The 22251-nt window shown below is 40.5% G+C and overlaps 2 protein-coding genes across 4 annotated transcripts; both read left to right on the top strand.

The window, feature by feature from the left end:
- The first annotated feature begins 130 nt into the window (after nucleotides 1-130).
- mnx2b (motor neuron and pancreas homeobox 2b) lies at nucleotides 131-14516 on the top strand. Of its 3 annotated transcripts, XM_061277333.1 has the most exons (4): nucleotides 131-8240; nucleotides 12240-12400; nucleotides 12847-13278; nucleotides 13727-14516. In XM_061277333.1, exons 1-3 carry the CDS (start codon nucleotides 7799-7801, stop codon nucleotides 13243-13245), a joined length of 1002 nt encoding a protein of 333 aa, XP_061133317.1. In that variant the 5' UTR covers nucleotides 131-7798; the 3' UTR covers nucleotides 13246-13278; nucleotides 13727-14516. The 3 variants fall into 3 exon arrangements, with proteins under 3 accessions (XP_061133317.1, XP_061133318.1, XP_061133316.1); XM_061277334.1 differs by having other exon boundaries at nucleotides 12243-12400; nucleotides 12847-14515; XM_061277332.1 differs by having other exon boundaries at nucleotides 12847-14515.
- Nucleotides 14517-16540: 2024 nt separating this feature from the next.
- On the top strand, nucleotides 16541-21941 carry atic (5-aminoimidazole-4-carboxamide ribonucleotide formyltransferase/IMP cyclohydrolase). The gene is made up of 15 exons (XM_061277234.1): nucleotides 16541-16701; nucleotides 16894-17020; nucleotides 17364-17507; nucleotides 18220-18308; nucleotides 18418-18569; nucleotides 18739-18895; nucleotides 19294-19419; nucleotides 19503-19610; nucleotides 19772-19857; nucleotides 19940-20029; nucleotides 20316-20441; nucleotides 20532-20624; nucleotides 20692-20874; nucleotides 21403-21558; nucleotides 21640-21941. Exons 1-15 carry the CDS (start codon nucleotides 16683-16685, stop codon nucleotides 21757-21759), a joined length of 1776 nt encoding a protein of 591 aa, XP_061133218.1. The 5' UTR covers nucleotides 16541-16682; the 3' UTR covers nucleotides 21760-21941.
- Nucleotides 21942-22251: the final 310 nt, after the last annotated feature.

The raw sequence follows: 22251 nt of genomic DNA, 5'->3' as shown, positions 1-22251 counted from the left end.
CCGTGCATACGGTATTGCGTACTCGAAATACTTTGAATGTGAGATGCCTAATCGGGTTTGTTCCTCTCCTCTCTTAATGAGTCGGCGATAATAATAATACAAAAATAAACCAGTTTAGTTCTTTTTACGGAAAGCGGAGCCCCACCTGCAACCGATCCATATGGCAAAAGAACAAATGGGTTGCAAGGTCTGTGTTTCTCTGTTGCCTGAGGAATGGGCAGGCAAGGGTGGGTTGGTGGAGGGGGTGGATTTAATTAGAGCAAGTGCCTGCATCCCCCCTCTGGTCACCTGCAGAGGATTACTACTTGCTGCCAGAGGTTAACTGGCCTGATAAACGGGATATGTGACACTTTTGCATATAAACGCGCACACACACACACACACACACATGCTTGTGTGGTCGAGTAGAGAGGAGCCAAGGACTAACATGGAAATGATAATGAAAGAGCTTGTACAATGTTCTGATGAAAAAACTTACTGATTTTATTGCGGGGACAAATTTCACATGATTGAAAGGCTGATTTTTTATTTTTTTTTAATACCTTTTGGTATACTGCACATATCGAGTTAATCAGATCACTGGAACGGTCCACAGCAATGCACCAGGTGCACCAGTTAGAACCTTCACAACTTTTGACCTGTCACTATATCTCAAAATACTCTTAACCCTTGTCCCTCCATAATCTATTGTAAACATGGGAACCTGTATTTGGTTTGACACTTCCTTTTGTTCGAATTGCTTTATGGTCATATTCTAAATCATTAAAGCCTCAGAAATGTTTGTCACCTCGTGATCTCGATTGTTTTCATATCAAATAATACAACAATGAATCCTTGACTATCATTATTACTGGAGATTAGTTGCCATCTTTTTGCTATTAATTACACAGCATCTCTTCCAAATGTCTGGTACTATACAGAAGGCTCACAACTCTAAATTCGACTTGTCTGTATAGTGTGTAAACCCATTTAAAAAGACAAAACAACTGTGATGAAGCAGAGGCACACAGAATTAAACCCACGGTATAGCGGCTTGTTCACTTTATATTGCAATGCATCGTTCTCATCGAGCACGTCTCGGCGAGTTGATGTAAGCACATTAAGAATATCCATTACGCAGCCAATTTGATCAAAATGCCTTAGTGTTTAGTGACATTCATAAGGTCGCCACATGCAAGTTTATCTCAATGAAGAAAATGGCGCTGCGTATTTTTACATAAATCTTGCGACTTAATCAAAGCGAAGGCCATGTCCATTAATAACCCAGTGTTGTTGGCCTGATGACAAAACACACTGCATCTAATGGAACAATTTATTTCCATAATGCAACTTTGTCAGGCCTGTGACACAGGCACCAGCTCAGGGAGGAGGAAACACAAAGGGAGGACGCCAAAGGACATTAACCGTAGATTGAATGAGTTTGCCAATATTAGCATTATCATTCACTTAATGTTGATATTTTAATTGTAGATGCAAACATATATTTGTACATATAGAATATGAAGTGCACTATGATTATAATAATTCCTTAAATCAGTAACATGTTGATGCATACCACTGAGTAAACGGGCCAAGCAATAAATCCAGACCTATGAATATATATTTTTTATTCATTTAACAATTTGAAAACAAATAAAAGTATCTTAAAAGCACTCTAAATTTCCCATAGTGTGAGTATGAATGGTTGTTTGGCTAGTTGGGCCTTGCAATTGGCTGGCGACCAGTTCGGGATTCCCGACCCTTGTGACGATAAGCGGTACCAAAGATGACCAATGTTTTGATTGCCAGCACTTGCTGGAAATACGATTGTCCAGTGATTTTTGGGCTCGTAGCTACTCGGCAGAGTTTATTAGTCTCGAGGTGAAGACCCAGCGGCCTCCTGAGCAGCGGATTCGCTTCGTAGCAAACCCACAGAGGAGCGAGCAGAGTTAGCAGATTTATTGCTTTCACTAATCTGACCTAAAATTCTAAATTGTCAATACTAGCACGTTACGCATAACTTTTTATGCATGGGAGACATTTACCAATATCTAACTAAGACAACTGAATTTCTTTATTTCGGAGCGTCTTTACTGTTATTAATCAAATGATACAAAAATGACCCTTATACATCACAGGCTGACTAGTACTGAAGTGGTTGTTGCTTATCAGGAGGAGGGGCAGTTTCTTCCAACCAATTAGCACACTGACACAAAGAAATGGCGTCTCTGACCTTGTTTACCCTTGTGGCCGTGAATAGAACAAATATAATAAACAGAGTGGGGAAGAAACATGAAGCGAAAAGGGAGAGATTTTTGTGAAACCACTACAGATATCATGGCCTCTTTTTTTTAAATTTCAAAAGCCATACTGCTTAAGTGTAATGCTAAAATATTGTCAATATCAAAAAAAATTTCATACGTCGCGCATTAAAACCATAACGGCATCAATACTTTTCACAGATTTGTTTATGCTGTCACACAAATGTGCTAAAGATGTGTCTTTTGTCACTCTTGCGGTATGATTTCAAGGGCACCTGAGCCGTGTCGCAGAATGCTCATTGCACTTTGTCACACCCCTGGCGACATTTTGATCAATTGAAAAGCATTACAATAAACCACGGGGCTGTGATTTACATCTGCCACGGTGTCCTAAATTTTCAAATCTAAACAGGGCTCCATCAATCTATTGACAATGTCAAGTGACAAATCCATTCCTACACAGTTTGGGAATATTGACTCGTTCCAAATAGAAATTATGAGATGGCAGGTGGCACTTCACTGAACATAAAAACAGATTAATTTGCCTAAAAGATTTGCCTTTGACGTAATTGAATTTGTTTCCTCGTCTGTATGGCTCTTCACGCACTTGGCATCAACAATTCTCTCAAAGCATAACTCTTGATATTTGATGTTTTACAATTCAATGCCATACTTTTTTCTAATTCAAAGTTACACTCTTGAGAGTTTACATACTCTTTGGTCATAAATACCCTAATTGTGTAAAAATGTTCTCCAAAGTTGCTTTATGAACCACCACCATACATTTGGAAAGTAAAGAAGCTCAACTTTTCTTCCGACGGCTATTTTCAAAGCGCTTGATGGTGCTGAATATTCTCGTAAGTGGCCAGATAATGCTCTGTAAAGACAATGGGAGAGATAGCAGTGTGAAAGTAATGACGTTTGGCTGTAACCGATAACCTATCGCCCACATCAATGCACAATGGGGCCCTTGTGAATGCCGTAGTAAAGCGGGGCAGTTAGATGGAAGGGCCCATTAAATCGTCATAAAACACACACTGTACTAGATTATGTTGAAAGGAAGCTTTTGTTTTCAAGGTGGGAAAAAATAAACAGGTGAGCTGTTTTTTAAAAAGAACTCATATTGTTGAAATTCCCTACTTGAGATAAGCTCGGAACCAGCGGTAATGTATTTGTTCAGCCGTTTTTGAAGTTTGTCGAATTCTTTTTTGAAACCACAAAATTAGGTGCACGGGCTAACACCCCCCAAAACAAGCATTGAATATATTTCAGGAATCAATCATTTAGCTGCACATAACATGGTTCATGAATAATTGAAAAATCTGATGTAAAAAAAGGATTTAAGAGCCCTGGCCTCAATCCCATAAGACAGGGGTGTCAAACTCGTTTTTTTCGTGGGCCGCATTATATACAGTAAAAGCGACAAAACAAACTAATAACTCGTTTTCAAATCAGACGAGTAAAAACTGGTCAAACATTAAAAAAAAAAAAAAAGATATTATTAAATGTGAGGACAATTTGCAATTCTAGTAATGACACGAATTTGATGCACAAATTGTCTTCGCGGGCCACATAAAATGATGTGGCGGGCCGTATCGAGGACTTGAACAAGATATTCATTTGTCTGACTTCTACTGTCCTCAGATGGCCAAGGCTGGCACGCCAAAAAGAGCAGCACAATGGCCAATCAGATGCAGTATAACAAAAGCTGTGTAACCCATTTTAATACTATTTAATTACAGTACAGTATGACATTATTCTGTTGTTTTATAAGATACAATGACTGATATTTTTCTCATTAAAATACAAATGACAACAATTCCTGAAATTGTGACAACTGCAACTCCTTGTGAGTGTTTTCATTTGATATCTCGGAATTTGACTGTATGTTTCGTTGTCAGTTTTCCTTCAAATAATCGCGCCATTCTTTTCACTTTTCAAGCCACGTCGTAGCTGAAGCTCCAGTTCCCCCTGTAAGTTGAATAACTACGCTGGAGCACTTTTAAGTCAAGGTACCCCTGTACTTACTTTATATAGTGTGAATTACTTGCACGGATCCTTTCCCAGCATGGGATGGAATTCCATGTGAGATTTTTCCCACCCCTTTCCAACTCAGCAACTCTTAAAACTGCTGATTTGAGCTATGCGACTGTGAAGCGGAGCGCAATGTCATATGTCAACGCTCAATATTGGTTAATGGTGAGAAGGTACAACAAGTAGAAAAAAGTCTATGACCTTTATCTCCTTCACGAGACAACATTAATTTTGAACTCAAGGTCTGGCAAAAAGCAAGCTGATTTATGGCCTGCCTTTAACTTCCCTGGAATTGGTCTAATTACCCGGAGGACGGCAAGCGGCTTGTCACTGCACAGGAAGCCCATTGTGCGCCGGCTTCATTCATCACACCCAGATGATTGGATGATGTGCTGCAGGCCTTCTGGGGGAAAGCTGCAGGCTGAATCGTTCAATGGTTTGTTGAATGTTCTGTTGTTCTTACTGCAATACTAAGCTAACATTAGCATCGTAAACAAGGCGACGCACAGCGGTGGCATGTTCGTTATCATTACTCACGAAACATTTGATGTCGGACTTTGTTTTCAGAATGTACAATCATTTAAAAATCACAAAGGGGTGACAAACATACGCGTGAAGCTGGAATGTTGCAAATACCTTTGCTAATCATTTTTAACAGATCACGTCACTCATACTATTGTGAAGTTATACTTGCAGTTTTATCATATATAGAAAATTTGAAAAAATAATGGCACTTATCTTGCCCATGAAGGAGGATATGTAAAGTGTTGTAACTTTTATAAGGGCCGTTGTTTAGGTACATCATTTGGAATATAACACTGGTTCACTCTACTTTGTGCTCTTTTGGGGTATTTGTCTTCCTATTAAAGACAGCCAACAAATAGATTAGAAACCGTGATCAATAATGTGCTGACAAGGCCTGCGACTGGAAGTCACACAGTTGTAAAGTAAAGAGTTAGAGCAGGTCACATTATCTCTTTGTCGCGGTAATGATTGAAAAATCAGCCTGTAATTGCTGATAGGCTGTGTAACGTTTCAGTAAACTTCTGTTGGCGGCAAGCTTTACTGACACGTAACTCTTGGATAAACCGCTGTAGGGTCGGCGTGTCGCTTTGAACGAATGGTGTTCTCACGGTGTGAAGGGTGTGTGAGGGTAGACGGAGTTGTGCACACAGTTCAAAAGGGCATGTGTGAAAGTGGAACAAAAGGATGTAATGAGGGATTTAGGCTGTCAAAATGAAGCTCCCGGTGAAAAGGTGCAAAGCCATGTTTGATGATGATGATGATGAATGTTTCTTAGTGCACCGTGGCTGATTGACCTCTGAGAGGGATCACGACTAAATCGCTTTACTATCATTTAGAACCAATTTTAACTTCATGACGCTAGATTCAAGCTGAGGTGGGAGACATACTCACAATCTACTTAAATAGAAGTAGAGATCCTTGTGTAAAAGAAAAAGAGCCCAAAAAAAGTGCATGAGACTCACATAACCCTACTACGATATATATTTTAATGATGGTCATCTTTTTTTTTTTTACATGTATTAGTTGATGTAAAAGGTTTGAGAACTGCACCTGCAATCCATTGGAACCAGCATTTGTTTGGAAATACAAGTGACACTGAAGGCAGACGTACGTACCTTCCTACGTAGCCTCCAATTCAATTTAATTCGGGGGCTGCTGTCAACAGGCCCGGGTGAAGGATGTCACCCTCCGCTGGACATTCAAATGACTTTGTAATGAAAAAAGCAAGCCAACGAGGCTTTGGGGAGGAAGACATTGTGAGGTGCACTAAATTCTTTGGAGCAAATTACCAGTGTTTGAGCAGCAGGGAGGTAATCTGCTGATAGGGGGCAGAGGGCGGGAGATGGGAGGCCTCAATGGCAAAAAGGCGTGGAGGGGGAAGGGGCGAACCTGCTCCAAGCTTCAATTTTCTGGAGGTCAACTCCACTCATGACTTGTGACAGATAGAAGAAACATAGAACCTCAGAAGAATTGACTTCAATAGCGTTCATCTTCAACACTCACATTGTATGTTATGGGTCAATTTTTACCTAGGTCAATATTAAATGAAGAAAATATTTTCTTTTTAAAATCTACTATTAGGCGGTTACTTATACATACTGCACAGTGGACACGGATTGCAAATAATATGTGTATGCTCTCTTGTGACTTTGACAGATGACATTTTGGAAATTCATAGTTTACTGCAAAAATCTGACTATTTCCGCTTTTTATTTGTACAATCGTCTTTCAGTCAAATGCCAAGCAGGAGATATGACGGTTAATAGCAAATGTTACAAAATTCATTTTTAACAGATGTTCCTCCTCATAAATGTTTTTCTGTTGAAAATGACATTAGTTCACATTAAGTATAGGGCTAATTAACTTATCGCCTATTGCGTCAAGTTATTATGCTTTTATATGGTTTGTGTGCAATTCGAGGTCATAAACTTTAATGGCATCTTTGATGGCCGTGAGAATGAAGCAAGCTGTTCATATGAATGATTTAAATACTGCAGATGGTGTACTTTCTTCGCTGCATCCTCCAATCAGCATTATTTTGAGGTTAGAATAATTGCGTCACCATGAGTTAATTTGATAAGTACTGCCCGTGTTAATATAAAAATCACTTTTTTATTACATTTCGTTTCAATTGCTTAGGGGGTCAGGAAGATCGATAAATGACGGATGGCTGGATATTTATTAATTTATTATTTATTTGTTTATTTATTATTTGAGTATTTATTTATGTATTATTCCTTCATTCATGTGTCTTTAAAATGCAAACTTCTGGCAAAAGCGCAAAAAAAAAAGAAAATTCCTCACACGTCCTGAATTTTGTGACCATTTTTAAGTTTGATTGAAAAGAAGATGGAGAACATGACAAGAAAAGCACAGGGAATTATAATAAGTGTTGGTTATTCTAGTGCAGAATAGTAGAGCGCCAGTGTCGTTCAAAACTAAGCGTTATTTTATTAAAGGCCGTCATTGCCTATAATAACTTTGCGGTCAGTTAGTGCGCAATCTAAGGGTGGAGATTCAGCGTAAATTATATACAGGGCGCAACAATCGACTAATCATCTAATGTAGCCCTTCAAGCTTTGATGCAGTTGAAGGTGTTTGCAGGCGGACATTACCTCACTCGCGAAGCTTTGCAGAGGGGTTGGGGTTGGGGGGGGGAAACGAGCGGGTAATTAGCTGATTAGAGGCCCGTCAGAGCCAATCCCGGCCGGCCTCCACCTTGGCCTGCAGGGGCGGGTGGACGGATTGACGGATGAATGGGGAGAGGGTGGGTGTGTGTGTGTGCACTGTGGAGTTTAGGTTGAAGACAGCCACTATCCCAGTCGGCACACCTAATCAGATCAATCTGCACGAGCATAGAGGACAAAATAGTCTTCAAACAGGAGTTAGGGCAACGTGACCTATGCGTGCGTCAAATCGCATTCAAAGTCCAGTGGGTGAGTACGCTGCTCAGGTGTGCACCCTCTAAACTTGTTGGCTTCTTTCCATTGCAACTCGTCATGGAAAAATCGAAAAACTTCTGCATCGACGCCCTCCTGGCGGACGATCCCAACCGGGCCATCCGAGACGTGTCCCCGGGTTTGAGTTGCGATAGTCCGGCGGGCAGCCCCGTGTCCCGCCGCCGCGGGGACACGCCGTCCCCTCGGGCCGCCGCGCAGCTCCACACGTCAGGAATTCTATCAAAAGCGAGTGTTCTCAATCTCACGCACCCGGGACTGGCATCTATGCCCCAGGCTGCCATCCCGGGCATGTACCCGGCACCCATGTACCCGTTGTCGGCGCTGGGCAGCCAGCATCCTGCCTTCGCCTACACCGGTTTTACGCAGCTGACTCACGCCTACCCGGAGCACCTGAAGGCAGCGGCGGCCATGGCGGGCTCGATGCCTCTGGAGCACTGGATCCGGGCAGGGATTATGATCCCAAGACTGCCAGATTACAGCGGTGAGTCGTTTTTCTTTTTTCCCTTTTTTTTTCTTCCAGTGCACTTTTTAGAAGGGGGGGAAAGTTGCTTCAATATTCATCATCTGAGTGTTGAAAATGTCAGAAATCAAAAGCATAACACTTAATGCACTGCTTCTCGGACCACCATGACCAACATTAAAATACAATACAGCAATATGTATAATTTAATAAAAAGCGGACATGAATGTTTATTTAATATTATTTATAGGCCACGGTATCGCATGCTACTATATAAGAAAAAATGGTGTACTTAAATAATAAATATAAATGCATTTCACACAGAAGTTCAGATATACTGGGTTAAAAATTGCACCGACCCAGGAAATTGGGTCAGTTTGACCCAGTTTTGGGTTTTGCAAAAAACACATTCCAATTGGTAACAAAAATTGTTTTGGGAAAAGCAATCCGGGATGTGTCAAATTATATATTATGTATGTTATACAATTATATTTAACTTGAGAGTTATAAACAACTGAATTTAACTAATTTACTACCCTCCTCTGGATTAATGAAAAATTTAACATGTCCAGTTTAACTAGTTCATTCACTGATTCTTTCACCGATGGAAGAGAAATCTGATTTTATCGTATATTGAAAAAAAATATTTATTGACATTAAAATTACCACTTACTGTTTTAAGATTAGCTTTAGGCCATAGGTTAAACGGGATTCAGTGCCAAACGAAAAGAGTGCTTCACAATATTTGAAAAACCTGCCATGTTGTTGTCGTTATAGCAATATTGATATTATTGTTATATTTAACATACATAAAGACATTTAATTTTTATTATCTAATGCAAGGTTTTTTTTCCATGCTGGAAAATTAACAAGCACAAAGTTTGCGTCTGACTGGTCAAATTCAGACAAAAGCATTCAATTCCAACAAACTTGTCTTTACAATATGCATACTGCATAAGACAATATGGTGTTATCGATATTTTTTTTTGATAGAATGTGCAGCCCTACTTCAAACTTCATGAGGTCATTAGGTTAATTAGCGACATTGGTAAACTTTGCTTCTCACTCCTCGAAAACTGGAATAAAAGGTCATTTTTTGGATTACATTTGGAATGAAATCCCAGTGGTTGAAACCCTCAAATTTGCAATTTCACATGGGCTTTTAATTTACTTAAGTCACTTGAACACTGTCTTTTCATTTGTCTTCTGATGATGCAGCATTAGAAGCAAGTGAAGGCTGAATCTTCAACATGGTCACGTGCTCATGGAACCCACAATGTATGGATGGGCCACCTCTAATCCTTTTGAGCCATGCCACCCGACAATGACCACTTGTTAATTGTGCTGTATAGTCTTTTTAAGCATCATTAGCAGCATTATCTCTGCATAGTTTATTCTTCCTAATTGTATTCTTAATCTTCTCAGAAACCACACGCAAGAAATGTGTATTTCCGCCATCATGACCTGATTTTTGCTTACTCAGCAACGTGAGCAACACCCAGAGATGGGGACTCGGGTCACTGTGACTTGGACTCGAGTCGACTCGAGTCGCTGTTTTGATGACTTGTGACTTGACTTGACAAAAATAAAAAAACTTGAGACTCGACTTAGACTTGGAAGTTAAAGACTCGGGACTTGACTTGAGACACGATGACTTGAATGACTTCAGTGTTATTTAGATTATATTTTCATTTTGAATATAAAATTAATAATACATTTAAAAAAGTTATATCAATAACACGGTAGAAGCGCAGGCGTTGTCATGATTGGATCGCTACCCTGTCAATCAATCAGTCGTGCCCTCTCGACCTACCTAACTAACGTGTTTATTGGAGAATCACGCTCTTTATATCGGACATGGACAAACATGTCAGCGGGAGCGGTACCGCGAGTCATCACCTTCGGCTATCGTACCTTTATGACGGCAAAAGACGGACACCACAGTGCAACAGAAACATTTCAGACAGCCAGACGACAACTTCAAACTTTGTCCGTTTGAAGTTTATAGAGCTCTGGTGTCTCCAGATGTTACAGATGAAACATAAAATGTTTCTAATGCTCTTTAATGTGTTTCTTCTTTCAGATTTTTTTTCAGATTTCTTTTTTTCATATTTGCAACTCAAATGTGTCAGACACCGTCGGCAGACGTTCATTTGTTTAGATTGAGCTGTCAATCATTGTATGAGGTCATTTCTTTTTTGTTTGATTCCAGGGTGTATTTTACTGAATATCAGTAATTACAGTGCAAATCCAAATTATTGTCATATTTTTTTAAACAGGTTAGATACATTGGACAATGATGGTTACTTAAAGTTACTTATATCTTGTCTTTTCACGTTACTAAGATCAGATTCTGCGGGTAAAATTGCAATAATAAGGTGACTTGACTTGGACTTGACCTATTTATGGACTTGACTTGGCCTATGTAAGGACTTGACTTGACTTGCCCAAGAAAGAAATGACTTGGGACTTACTTGAGACTTGAAGGTTAAGACTTGAGACTCACTTGACTTGCATATGTGTGACTTGGTCCCATCTCTGGCAACACCATGGCAACATGATGGTATAAATCAGGCCTAAACTAGCTGGTGTTTTAATTTTGTACTTAAGTACAAGCAAGTCTGTACTTTTTTACCTTTCTATCAGTGTTACCAATCTATCCATATGCTCTCCATTTTACTAGAGTGAATCTCATATTTTCCTTTTGCCCCATCTGTCTCCATAAAGCAGAAACCCATGAAAAATGTCTCCGTGTGACAAAGAAACTTATAAACAAACACCTCAAACGTTTTGTAGTTCATCAATAAAATCCCAAAGCCGTCATTGAATTTTCATTAAGTTAATGGCACACTTGTGATTTTATGGCCTGTGCGTCGGCATCTGCTTCTGCTATTGCCCGTCAACAATAAACTGGAGGAAAGCCTTACAGTTAATGACGGCTGCAGAGTGCTGCCATAGGTGTCTGCTCCCACCTGCAAAGATGATATTGAACTTACTGCGTCCTTCATGTCAGCACTTGGCCCAAGATTTCACACAAAAACTTGGCGGATCAATTAAGTGGAATTGTACTATTACATTGTGAGAAATGAAGAGACAATTGAGTTCATGGGCAGCGGTGTCCAAACTGTGGCACAGAGGCAATTTGCGGCCCACAGTACGTTTTAGCAACCCATGACATATACTGACATATATATATTATAGATTTTATATATAAAGTGGGGGCGATGTAACAGTTATTGTCAATGGGTGCCGCAGCCCAAACTCAATGCTACTTATGATAAAAAAAAAGTTATTTATTTTGAGCAGTGATTCTCAAAGTGTGGAACGCGCATTCCCTCTAGTGGTACGTGATAGAATTGATACCCAAGTACAGTTCAGTTGTACTTAACGGTTCAGTCCAGACCTATATGTATATAAACACGTTTAGGATTAATATTGATTCTAATTGTATGTGAAATATGTTTTGATTGTGCAGTTATTTTCCTATTCTGTGTTTAAACCCAGTGTTAATGTCCAGCCTATTCAGAATGTTAGAATGATTTACAATATCAAATGTATTTTTTATGAATGAAACGTATGTCTCTTGTTTTTGATGACGATACCCTCACAATGCTACTGTATTTTAATGTTGGTCATGATGCTGATACGAGTAGAGCTAGATATTTTGTTAGTTGGTGCATATGTCAGCCTACTACAGATTTCCCTTATTTTGGTTCTGAATGCAGCGCTCTCCCCTAATATACTGCAGGGCTGTGGGCCACCCTCAAATTCAGATTTTTTTTTTAACATTTTGCCTCCTCATCTTTAACAGAAAACTATGAAGTAGCAGTTTCCCTAAAATTATCATGGATATAAAAAAGTATATCCACAGTAATTATTCTGTATTTGGTCCTTGGAGGAAACATTGTGGACATCCCTATGAATGAATTCTGAATTTAAAAATATATAACATGCGCAAATTATGACTGTTAAGAATTGCGCTGTATGTCGCCTCACCGGAGTGAATGTGTGTTCCTTCAGCAGGTCCCCAGTCTGGTCTGTTGGGAAAGTGCCGAAGGCCTCGCACGGCCTTCACTAGTCAGCAGCTGCTGGAGTTGGAGAACCAGTTCAAACTCAACAAGTACCTGTCCAGACCAAAACGCTTCGAAGTGGCCACCTCTCTAATGCTGACAGAAACGCAGGTAATGCACAACCTGTCCCGACGTTGTCATTTTTATTGTGTGGCTGCTAGTTAACACCAATATGTCTTATTATCATTATAACTTTAAACTATTCAGCTCATTCAGGAAATCTTGCTGTGATCAAGGTTTGAGAGGTTTCACTGCCAAATTTGCACAGACATTTTTACATCATTTCTTCCTTCCTCTCCATCGCATTCACACATTTCAAACCTTATTTTCTACATGTCAACATTTCAGTTAATTCCACATCATTTTTAGCTTAGCATCATTTTTTCGTCATGCATGCAGAATTTCTACAGATATTGGAAAAGCCTAGTTTTAATTTACGATACTAATTATAAGCCTTCAAGGGGAAATTTTTTTTTAATTTACTTTAGACAGAATTGTGTGTTCATGCACAAACTGTGCAATACTGAACTTTAATTATCGTTGGGCATGGTGCTCAGGTCAAGATCTGGTTCCAAAACCGGAGAATGAAGTGGAAGCGGAGTCGGAAGGCCAAAGAGCAGGCCGGTGCTTCCGTCCAGTCAGAAAGCAGTGGAAAAACATCCCGCAACAAACCTGGTGAGAAAAGGCCTCAGCATGGCAATCCAGAGGACGGCGCTGTGGATCTACTTTTAGAAGATGGCGATGAGGAAGAGGAGGAAGACGAAGAGGAGGAGGAAGAGGAGGAAGAGGAAGGTTTTTCGGTGGTTATGGGCAACCGAGTCGGGATGCCGAGATCCATGGACTTCTTGCAGCGCAACGCCGATGTGGGCTTCAACCCCCACAGCCCTTTCACTGAAGACCAACTGGAGGGAGTGCAAACAGGAGGAGGAGAGCGGAAAATGGTGGCGGGACTGTGAGAAGTGTTTGATTCCCGGGACAGTCACTTGAAGGTAACGTCCACACAATTGTGAACCACCAGAACATTTGTCGTTAACGTCTACTATTTATTTTCCATCCCCACATGTCAAAGTAGGCCTCAGAATATCCTCTTAATGATTGTCTGTATAACAAAATATGAGCCCCAGATCTTTTCACGCTATCTTACTAGCCAATCATATTAATGAATGGATGACGAATCCTTAAAAAATGTTTCAGAGAAAAGGGAAAATGTAATTTATTTTCACTGTCCCCGTGATTGCCCTGTGACCTTTCGAAAACAAATCAGGTGCATGGAACTTTTGAAAGTGTGAACACAGACAGTTCCAAAAAAATGTTTCCACCGCTCCATCATCCCACTTGGTTCATAGAAATATCTGCATATGTACATACATACTATGTATATGGTACTCAACATATCATCATTACTGCCACACTTTCAAATCATCTTGTCTCCTCCAGCCACCTTCTTAACTCACGCCCAGGACCATGCAGCTATTGTAAGCTAACAAGCGATGCATAAAGGTGGCCACAAAGATACTGCAAGACTGGCTGTCCGACAGTGATGCGACTCCCACACCACACACACACAGATGCATCTTATCATTTTCAATGTGATGTTACACTTTGATCTGTTTCCTTCCAAAGCGTTTTCCATTTTTGTGTGGAAAGGGATTTAATTTATTCAATTTGTTATATACGTATAAAATAGAATCATAATGTATTTATCTGACCCTTGTTTGTGGTTATACCAATATTTAAAAAAAAAAAGAACTTGTTTGATGTGTTGATAATATCACTTGACTTGACTGAGCCATTGTCAAGGGGACAGAAATGTGATTGGACTTCAATTATGTATGGTCGTTTACTTTTAATGAACTCTGTAAATTGCTTCCTATCCTTTCTGTGGCCATTATGTGTTCATCAAAAGATCTGCATTACAGCTCATTTTGATGTTGTACAAAATAGAATCTACTGAGTGGCGATACTTTAGCTCCGTATGCATGTTTGTATTGTGTAAGCAGGTCAATTGGGTTCTTTGAAGTCCAGCATTTGTGAGAAAACTCAGGAAATAAAGTTGATCAGTTGATCACATTTCAATTGAACATTTCTTCAATGTAGATAATCTTTTATTTGGTTTTAGTGAAGATGATGACGATGCTGCAATTCACTTTGTCTCCAAATATGTCACAAAAGTCGCTGTCCGTTCTTCCACAATTATGCAATTTGGCTATATAGAGAGGCCCCATAGATTATTATATCTGCGTAAAACCCTCGCAATAAAAACGAATATAAAATGGAATGGCATAAATCACGTGTTTGAATTTATTTCCGTATATGGTGACGATAGACGGTTACTAATTCAGTCTTTAATTCTTTCAAAAGCTCTTGGATGGCTCTTAATCGCTGGGGTTTACTGGTAGCCACATAATTAAGTTAATGAAGAAGAATGATGTCACGGGGGTCCAACCAGAAGAAAAACACAACTAAAAGTGCAAGGCAGCAACTTTTCATTGACCCTGGATGGCTGGACGGCCGGAGAGGGGGCGATGGATTGCTCGACAAGTTTTAATACAATCCAAACTCGCCTTTCTTGTTCATTCGCATCATGTATTGTCTCGTTTCTGACTAAAAATGCAGACGACACTCTATGGACCCATAATGCAAAGTATGTCTATAAAATGTGTCTTTTGAATCACTCACTATAGTCACAACCTCCCATCTTCCCTTTGTTAGATGAATAAATGAGAAAAAAAACATATTTCACGCAGTTGAATCAATCAGCGAAATGTGGAGCTCATTACGTAAATATGAACAGCTCGTGTGATCTCTTAAGGTAATCATACGTTTCCAGGGGCCTTGTCACTTAACTAATGGACAGCAGGCGCCGGGTGATGGAGAAGGCCAATAAATTCACATCAGCACTTCTTAAAATGCATGGAGAAAAAAAGAACCTACCGCTTTTTGCCTGTAAAGTTTATTGAAAAGGGCGTGACAGTGGGGAATGTATTCATACGTGTCACTTATGCTTAACGAATATGTAGCTTCGACAATGTTAGAAGGTAGTGATGCTTCAAGACGACCACTCAGAAATGAGTGTCCCCAAATATATTTCTCCATTTATAAATGCGACGTTTTAAATAGAAATCATAATTGTGTAATCACAGAATTCAAATTCAGGAACTACTTGCATGTTCAAAAATGTTTACAAGATTCCACATTCTCCGTATGAAAAATTCAGGTGAATGAAACTCAAACAAAATCTGCGTCTTTCCCATCCCAGCTCATTCGAGACGTCTGGAAATTTGTAGCTTCCACGTTCCACAAATTTTCATATTTTTATTTTTAAACATTTTCCATGACAGCAACCACAAATTAATGCAGATAGTTTATATTTTGACCACCACCTATATAAAATTACTTATCACATTACCAATCTTGACAAATTCACAGTTCAAAGCACATGTACATATTTCAATCATTATTCCACATTTCTTTTCAATTTTCCAATGTGCAACATTCCAATTTAATTAGGCATTTTCCTTAAGCGGCAGCTCTTCGGCATTCACACCTAAAAAAAATACATTCTAATATTTATATATTTTTGGATGTATAATGTCAATATGAAATTAAAATGGATCAATCAATCAATTAAATATCCTTTAATATATACCTATAAATTATTGACGGTGTGTACATCACTTTAAATTTGTACAAATAGAGCCGTCACATCATTCAGACGTGTGCTATTAAAGTCCACAGCTGACCTCTGGTGGTGAAATGGAATACGTTGAGGAATTTCCCAAAGAATGCATTGGTACTACTTACACCCATCCATCCCTCCATCCATTACCTGCACTGCTTGTCCCTACGGGGGTCGCGGGCGGGCTGGAACCTATCCCAACAGTCATGTAGAAAATGATCATAATAATAATAATAATCACAGGGACTTTCTATATTCATTATTTTTTCCATCTATCCATTATCTATACTGCTTGTCCCCACGGGGGTCGTGGGCGTGCTGGAGCCTATCCCAGCTGTCATCGGGCAGGAGGTGGGGGACACCCTGAACTGGTTGCCAAACACAGAGACAAACAACTATCCGCATTCGCACTCACACAAATGAATGAATGAATGAATGAATGAATGAATGAATGAATTACTGTATGTATTACGTATATGTATTACTTTATGGATTGAATCGCCACTTGGGTGCGCTAGTGTGACGTCTTGGTTCGGGCCGAAGGAGATGGGCGGTGGGCGGTACTTAGCATTTTTGGAACCACATGCGGATAGATGTGAAGCATTGAGTGCATCGAAAAGCGCACTTGGGTCTGTTCAGTTTGCGAGTCTGTTCACGTTACAAGAACCTCGTCAAGGTCCGTGCTAACTACGAGCTGACAACCTGACTGTTAAAATGGCTTCCTCTGAACTTGGTCAGTTTTCTTTCCATTCTGCACAGTTGGTGTCGTTTTTTCTAATGCATTTATTCCCCCAGTGATGCATGTGTGTTTGTGGTGCTAACCTCGCTAACATTGTAGCTAACGTGGCCCGTTTGTGTTTCTCTCGACATTTTGTTGTCTTCCACTAAAGTAGTAAATAACTTTTCATGTGTATGTGTCATGCAGCACTGCTGAGTGTGTCGGATAAAAGTGGGCTGCAGGAGTTTGCCAAAAAGCTCGTGGACGTCGGTTTGGGTCTGGTAGCATCAGGTGGGACAGCTAAAGCTCTGCGAGATGCTGGACTGACCGTCAGGTATACTATGTGGAAAGCTGTTTGAACATTTCTTCAACAATCTTGGATACTCTACGTGCAAGACAATTCAATGGACAAGTAGAACGACTCTATTATTATCAAATACTCTCCGCATTTATACAGGAAGCTGCTTGTGCAAACAGTCATTTTACTAGTGCTTCCGAGTCATTCTACTAGTGTGCTGATTTAGCAGACTAGCCAAGATAAGGTCGTAGTAGTACAGGGGGCATCAAGTGGAAAATCATCTATATCAAATACATTTTTAAACAGCTGTCAATAGTAGCCTTCCCAACCATGTTGCGTTGTCTTCTCCTGCACTAAATTGTGTGTGTGTGTTTGTCAGGGACGTGTCTGAGCTCACTGGGCATCCAGAAATGCTAGGAGGCCGCGTGAAGACCCTCCATCCCGCAGTCCACGGTGGCATCCTGGCCAGAAAGACGGCCAGTGACACAGCAGATATGGACAAGCTCGGCTACAGTCTGGTCAGGTGAGAGCGCAAGTAGCCTCGAGAACATATTACACGTATGTATTTCACATGCTCATATTTCAGACACGGTGTGTAACATGCACATTTGTGGAAAGGTTAGAAACGGGAAGCACGTGTGGTTGATTTTAGCAGCACGATAATTGGAAACGTGCTGCTTCCATAAGCTGGTCTTATGACTCGGGTTTATGTAAGGTCAAGCGGGCTCCGATGTCGTCTGACTTGTTAGAAGTGAACAGTGAATCTGATTAGTAACACTGGTAGGTTATTGATCGCCCCCTGTGATTTACTCTCTTCAGTGCTCTTTTTCTCCTGTGACAGCAACACATTCAAATCGAAGGATTAAATTAAACACTGCATAGTCAAGGATGATGCAAACCTAACAAAAATGCGCTACTAAAGGTACATATGATAACATAATGTGAAACTCCATAAGCGGGCTAATGCTAATTAGCATAAATGTTATGAGAATTCAATGACAACTATTACTGCAGCTAATTTGGGAACATCCTCTCCTGTTAGTGCTGCCTGGCAAGTTGTGATACAGTGTGATACGCGCAATTCTGAATTTGGACTTCCCTGTGTGTACTGTAATTCCAACAAATACAATCACTTGAAAATCTACTATGGGTAAAAGTTACAAATGTATGAGCAAGTAGTCTGATGGTTTATTGATGTAAAGTGTGCAAAGGCTCTTCTATGTGCTTTCCTCAAGGGTGGTCGTGTGCAACCTGTACCCATTCGTCAAAACTGTCTCCAACCCGGATGTTAAAGTGGAAGACGCCGTAGAGCAGATTGACATTGGTGAGTCGTGTTTCCGCATTGCCAAACACCCCTGACAAACATTAATGCTACAACAATGCTTAAAATTAACACCTTCCCCCCCCCCCCCCCCCCCCCCCCTTTCAATGAGGTGGTGTAACTTTGCTGAGGGCTGCAGCTAAGAATCACGCACGTGTGACGATCGTGTGTGATCCTGCTGATTACTCACTGGTTGCCACGGAGATGGCAGGATCTCAAGACAAAGATACCACTTTGGAAACACGAAGGACTCTGGCTTTAAAAGTGAAAAAAAACACACCTTCACAATTAAATGACTTTTCTGATATTATCCTTATTATTAATATTTATTTTATGTGTTAATATGTTACGTGTAAATAGTAGCAATCTCTCAGATGCCAACTTTAGAATTTTCTTTTTCATCACTTCATGTCTGCAATGTTGTTACCCTCAGGCTTTCACTCACACGGCCCAGTATGACGACGCTATTTCGGATTACTTCCGTGGACAATACAGCCGCGGCGTTTCCCAGCTGGCTCTGCGTTACGGCATGAACCCGCACCAAGCACCCGCCCAGCTCTACACGCTGCACTCTGCCCTCCCACTCAAAGGTGCCCTCTTGACAATCACCCGGACTCCCTCTAAAGGAAATTGTTTGATTGAAATGTAGTGTTTTTTATTCATTCGTCCCATTAATTGATTTCTTCTTTGTAAATAATAAATTTAAAATATATGTACAAGTCTACATATGTTGAACAATTAAGTTTATATGAATTATTTGGTTAATTTATTCTGAGTATGATCGAAATACTTGTAAAATACACAAATGTACTTCTACACTGCCAATCAAAAGTTTGGACAGCTTCTCATTTAATAGCGCAAGAAAGTTTAATTAATTATTAAATTATTAATGAACCTTTACTCCAAATAGTCTCAGCATGGTATAATTTAGCATCTTCAGAAGGAAGCTAAAAATGATTCCATTTGATTTGCTTTGATTTTCTCTCAGTGGTAAATGGCTCCCCCGGCTTCATCAACTTGTGCGACGCCCTGAACGCGTGGCAGCTTGTTCGCGAACTGAAGAGCGCCCTCGGCATGGCCGCCGCTGCTTCCTTCAAGCATGTCAGCCCAGCGGGTAAGATGGAGACACACAGAAATGTCTTTTGATGTGGTTAAATTACCCTGGAAAATGGAATAATTCATCTTTTTTGTTTGAAGGAGCTGCAGTAGGAGTTGTTCTGACTGAGGAAGAGGCTAAGGTGTGCATGGTACACGACATGTTGAAGGATCTCAGCCCATTGGCCACCGCCTATGCCAGGGCAAGAGGTTTGAACAATTGAGACATTTTATCTCAGGGCTTTACTCTTGTTACCAGCCGTTAAGGGCTATAAAAATATTTGAAAAAAATATTTTTAAACATCTAAGAAGTGTGTAAGGAGATAACGTCGATAGTCAGGATGTTTTTGAATTATATCTTTCTTCCTCAGGTTCTGACCGAATGTCTTCTTTTGGAGACTTCATTGCCGTTTCTGACGTGTGTGACGTTCCTACTGCCAAAATTATATCAAGAGAGGTAAAAAAAAAAAAAAAAAACATAGTCGCGCTCACGTTGAAGGTTGCTTATTCAAATGTATTTACCTACGTATCTCTTTCAGGTGTCTGATGGGATAATTGCACCAGGATATGATGAAGAAGCACTCAAGATCCTGTCAAAAAAGAAAAATGGAAACTACTGTGTGCTTCAGGTGCCAGACAATTCATTTCAATGGGAACATTGATACAAGTAAATTAATTTTGGTGCTGGTTAAACTCGTAAGTGAAGTTTCCACTGTATTGTATTGTTATTTTGATTGACAGTCAAAGTGGAATCTTCGAACATACAATTATATGAATTGTGCCACGTGGGAAAATATTTGTTGCATCTTGTTTAACGTGTTTAACAACAGAAGACAAAGAGCGTGCAGACGGGTATACCCAATGATATGGCCCGTGCTTATTGTGTAACTTTCCCATTGTGCGTCCTGACTAAAGATGGACCCCGACTACGAGCCCGACAACACTGAGGTGCGAGTGTTGTTTGGCCTCTACCTCAAACAAAAAAGGAACGACGCGCTTATCAACAAGGAATTCTTCAGCAACATTGTGTCCAAGGACTCGGTGCGTACAAAGATTTCAGCCTCACGGTCTTTGGGACTTGTGTTGAATCACAACTTGTGATTTTTGCCAACTTGCAAATGTGTTCACCAGCTGTCCGAGACAGCCGTCCGAGACCTCACGGTGGCCACCATCGCTGTCAAGTACACTCAGTCCAACTCTGTGTGCTACGCCAAAGACGGCCAGGTGACTTGCGGATACCCAAATCAAATCAACAATTGAGCTCAATCTTAGCGAGGCTTTTGTTGAACAGGTGATCGGGATCGGCGCGGGACAGCAGTCTCGGATCCACTGCACCAGACTGGCGGGTGACAAAGCCGATAACTGGTGGCTCAGGCACCATCCTCGTGTGCTCGGCATGAAGTTCCGCAGTGGCGTCAAGCGAGCGGAGATGGCAAACGCCATCGACCAGTATGTCACTGACACCATTGGAGAGGTAGGCTTAAGTTGTAAATCAGGCACAGATTTGTAAATTTAGGTCCTTTGACATACATACCAGGTCATTTGGAGATGAATTGAGAAAAGAAATGCTTACTTAATTTCACCCGTAAACTTTGGACTGTGTTGAATGTTTCAGTCCTTTTTGCACAACTCGCTGTGCTCTAATCTGACCTGAGTGGCGAAACGCACAGCAAGCATTTGCGCCATGAAAGTTCCCCAGAAATGTCCATTTCCAAGCCTTTCCGTGACTCTTTATATCTCTTGCAACCAGCTGATGACATTGACCAAGTATAATTACTATCATGAATTCTATAATAATTGTTGCATAATTTAAAATTAATTTTATAAGCAATTGTATTTAACTTTATCGGGTTTTGTTCCTACCAATCAGTCAAAGGACAGTAAAATGCTGACGCTATTGAGCACTGGCCCTCAGCATTACTTTGTAATTGAGGATGAGCAATACAGTCTGTTGGATAGCCCAGCAGTACTGGTTTCAAAGGAGGTGGTCTTGTTTCTTAAGGGTCCCGATTTGGCCGTTTGGAAATCAATGTACGAGGAGGTTCCTGAGCTTCTGTCAGAGACTGAGAAGAAAAAGTGGATCAGCTCCCTGCAGGCAGTGGCCGTGAGCTCTGATGCCTTCTTTCCCTTCCGCGATAACATCGACCGCGCCAAACGGGTAAATACATCGGGCAATACATTCATGCAATGCCGTTTACATTCTGCACCTTGACTGCAATTGCCGCCCGTGTCGTTGCAGAGCGGTGTCGAGTACATCGCGGCCCCGTCGGGTTCTGCTGCGGACCAGGTTGTGATCAACGCCTGCAATGAGCAGGGCATCACTCTGGTCCACACCAAACGCCGATTGTTCCACCACTGAGCAATCAACTCGACTACAATGGGCACCTTTTGTCTATCACTGAAGATATGGGAAGGAAACATTCCACCTTAATGTTACTTCTCTTTTGCGTTGTAACACATGAAATCCTTTTCTGGCTCGTGAAAAGATTCAAGGCTTTGTAGTCAAGCAATGACTCTGCATTTAATAAAACTTTGAGATCATTCAAGTGTTTGCTCCTTTTTACTAATTATGCTGAATGGTATTTAATGGTATTAATAATTAATTCATATTTAATTAATCACTATTTAATGGTAATAATGGTATTTATCCAAGTATTTGTGGTTTGGTAGTCTTTCCGAGAATTTGTCTGTGTCCCTGTGTCCTGTTATTTGCTGTTTTTGTGCTCAGACTTATCAAAGAATGGATATTTACACATAAATAGTGCAGGTGGAAAATATAATAATATCCACAGTAATACATGTCATGGTATCACTGCAGTTTACTGAATCAGCTCTGACATCTTTATATGGC

Source organism: Syngnathus typhle, linkage group LG4 (assembly GCF_033458585.1).
Source record: "Syngnathus typhle isolate RoL2023-S1 ecotype Sweden linkage group LG4, RoL_Styp_1.0, whole genome shotgun sequence".
NCBI lineage: Eukaryota > Metazoa > Chordata > Actinopteri > Syngnathiformes > Syngnathidae > Syngnathus > Syngnathus typhle.
Note: the sequence above shows the minus strand (reverse complement) of the source record. Positions and strands in the feature narration are given on the sequence as shown.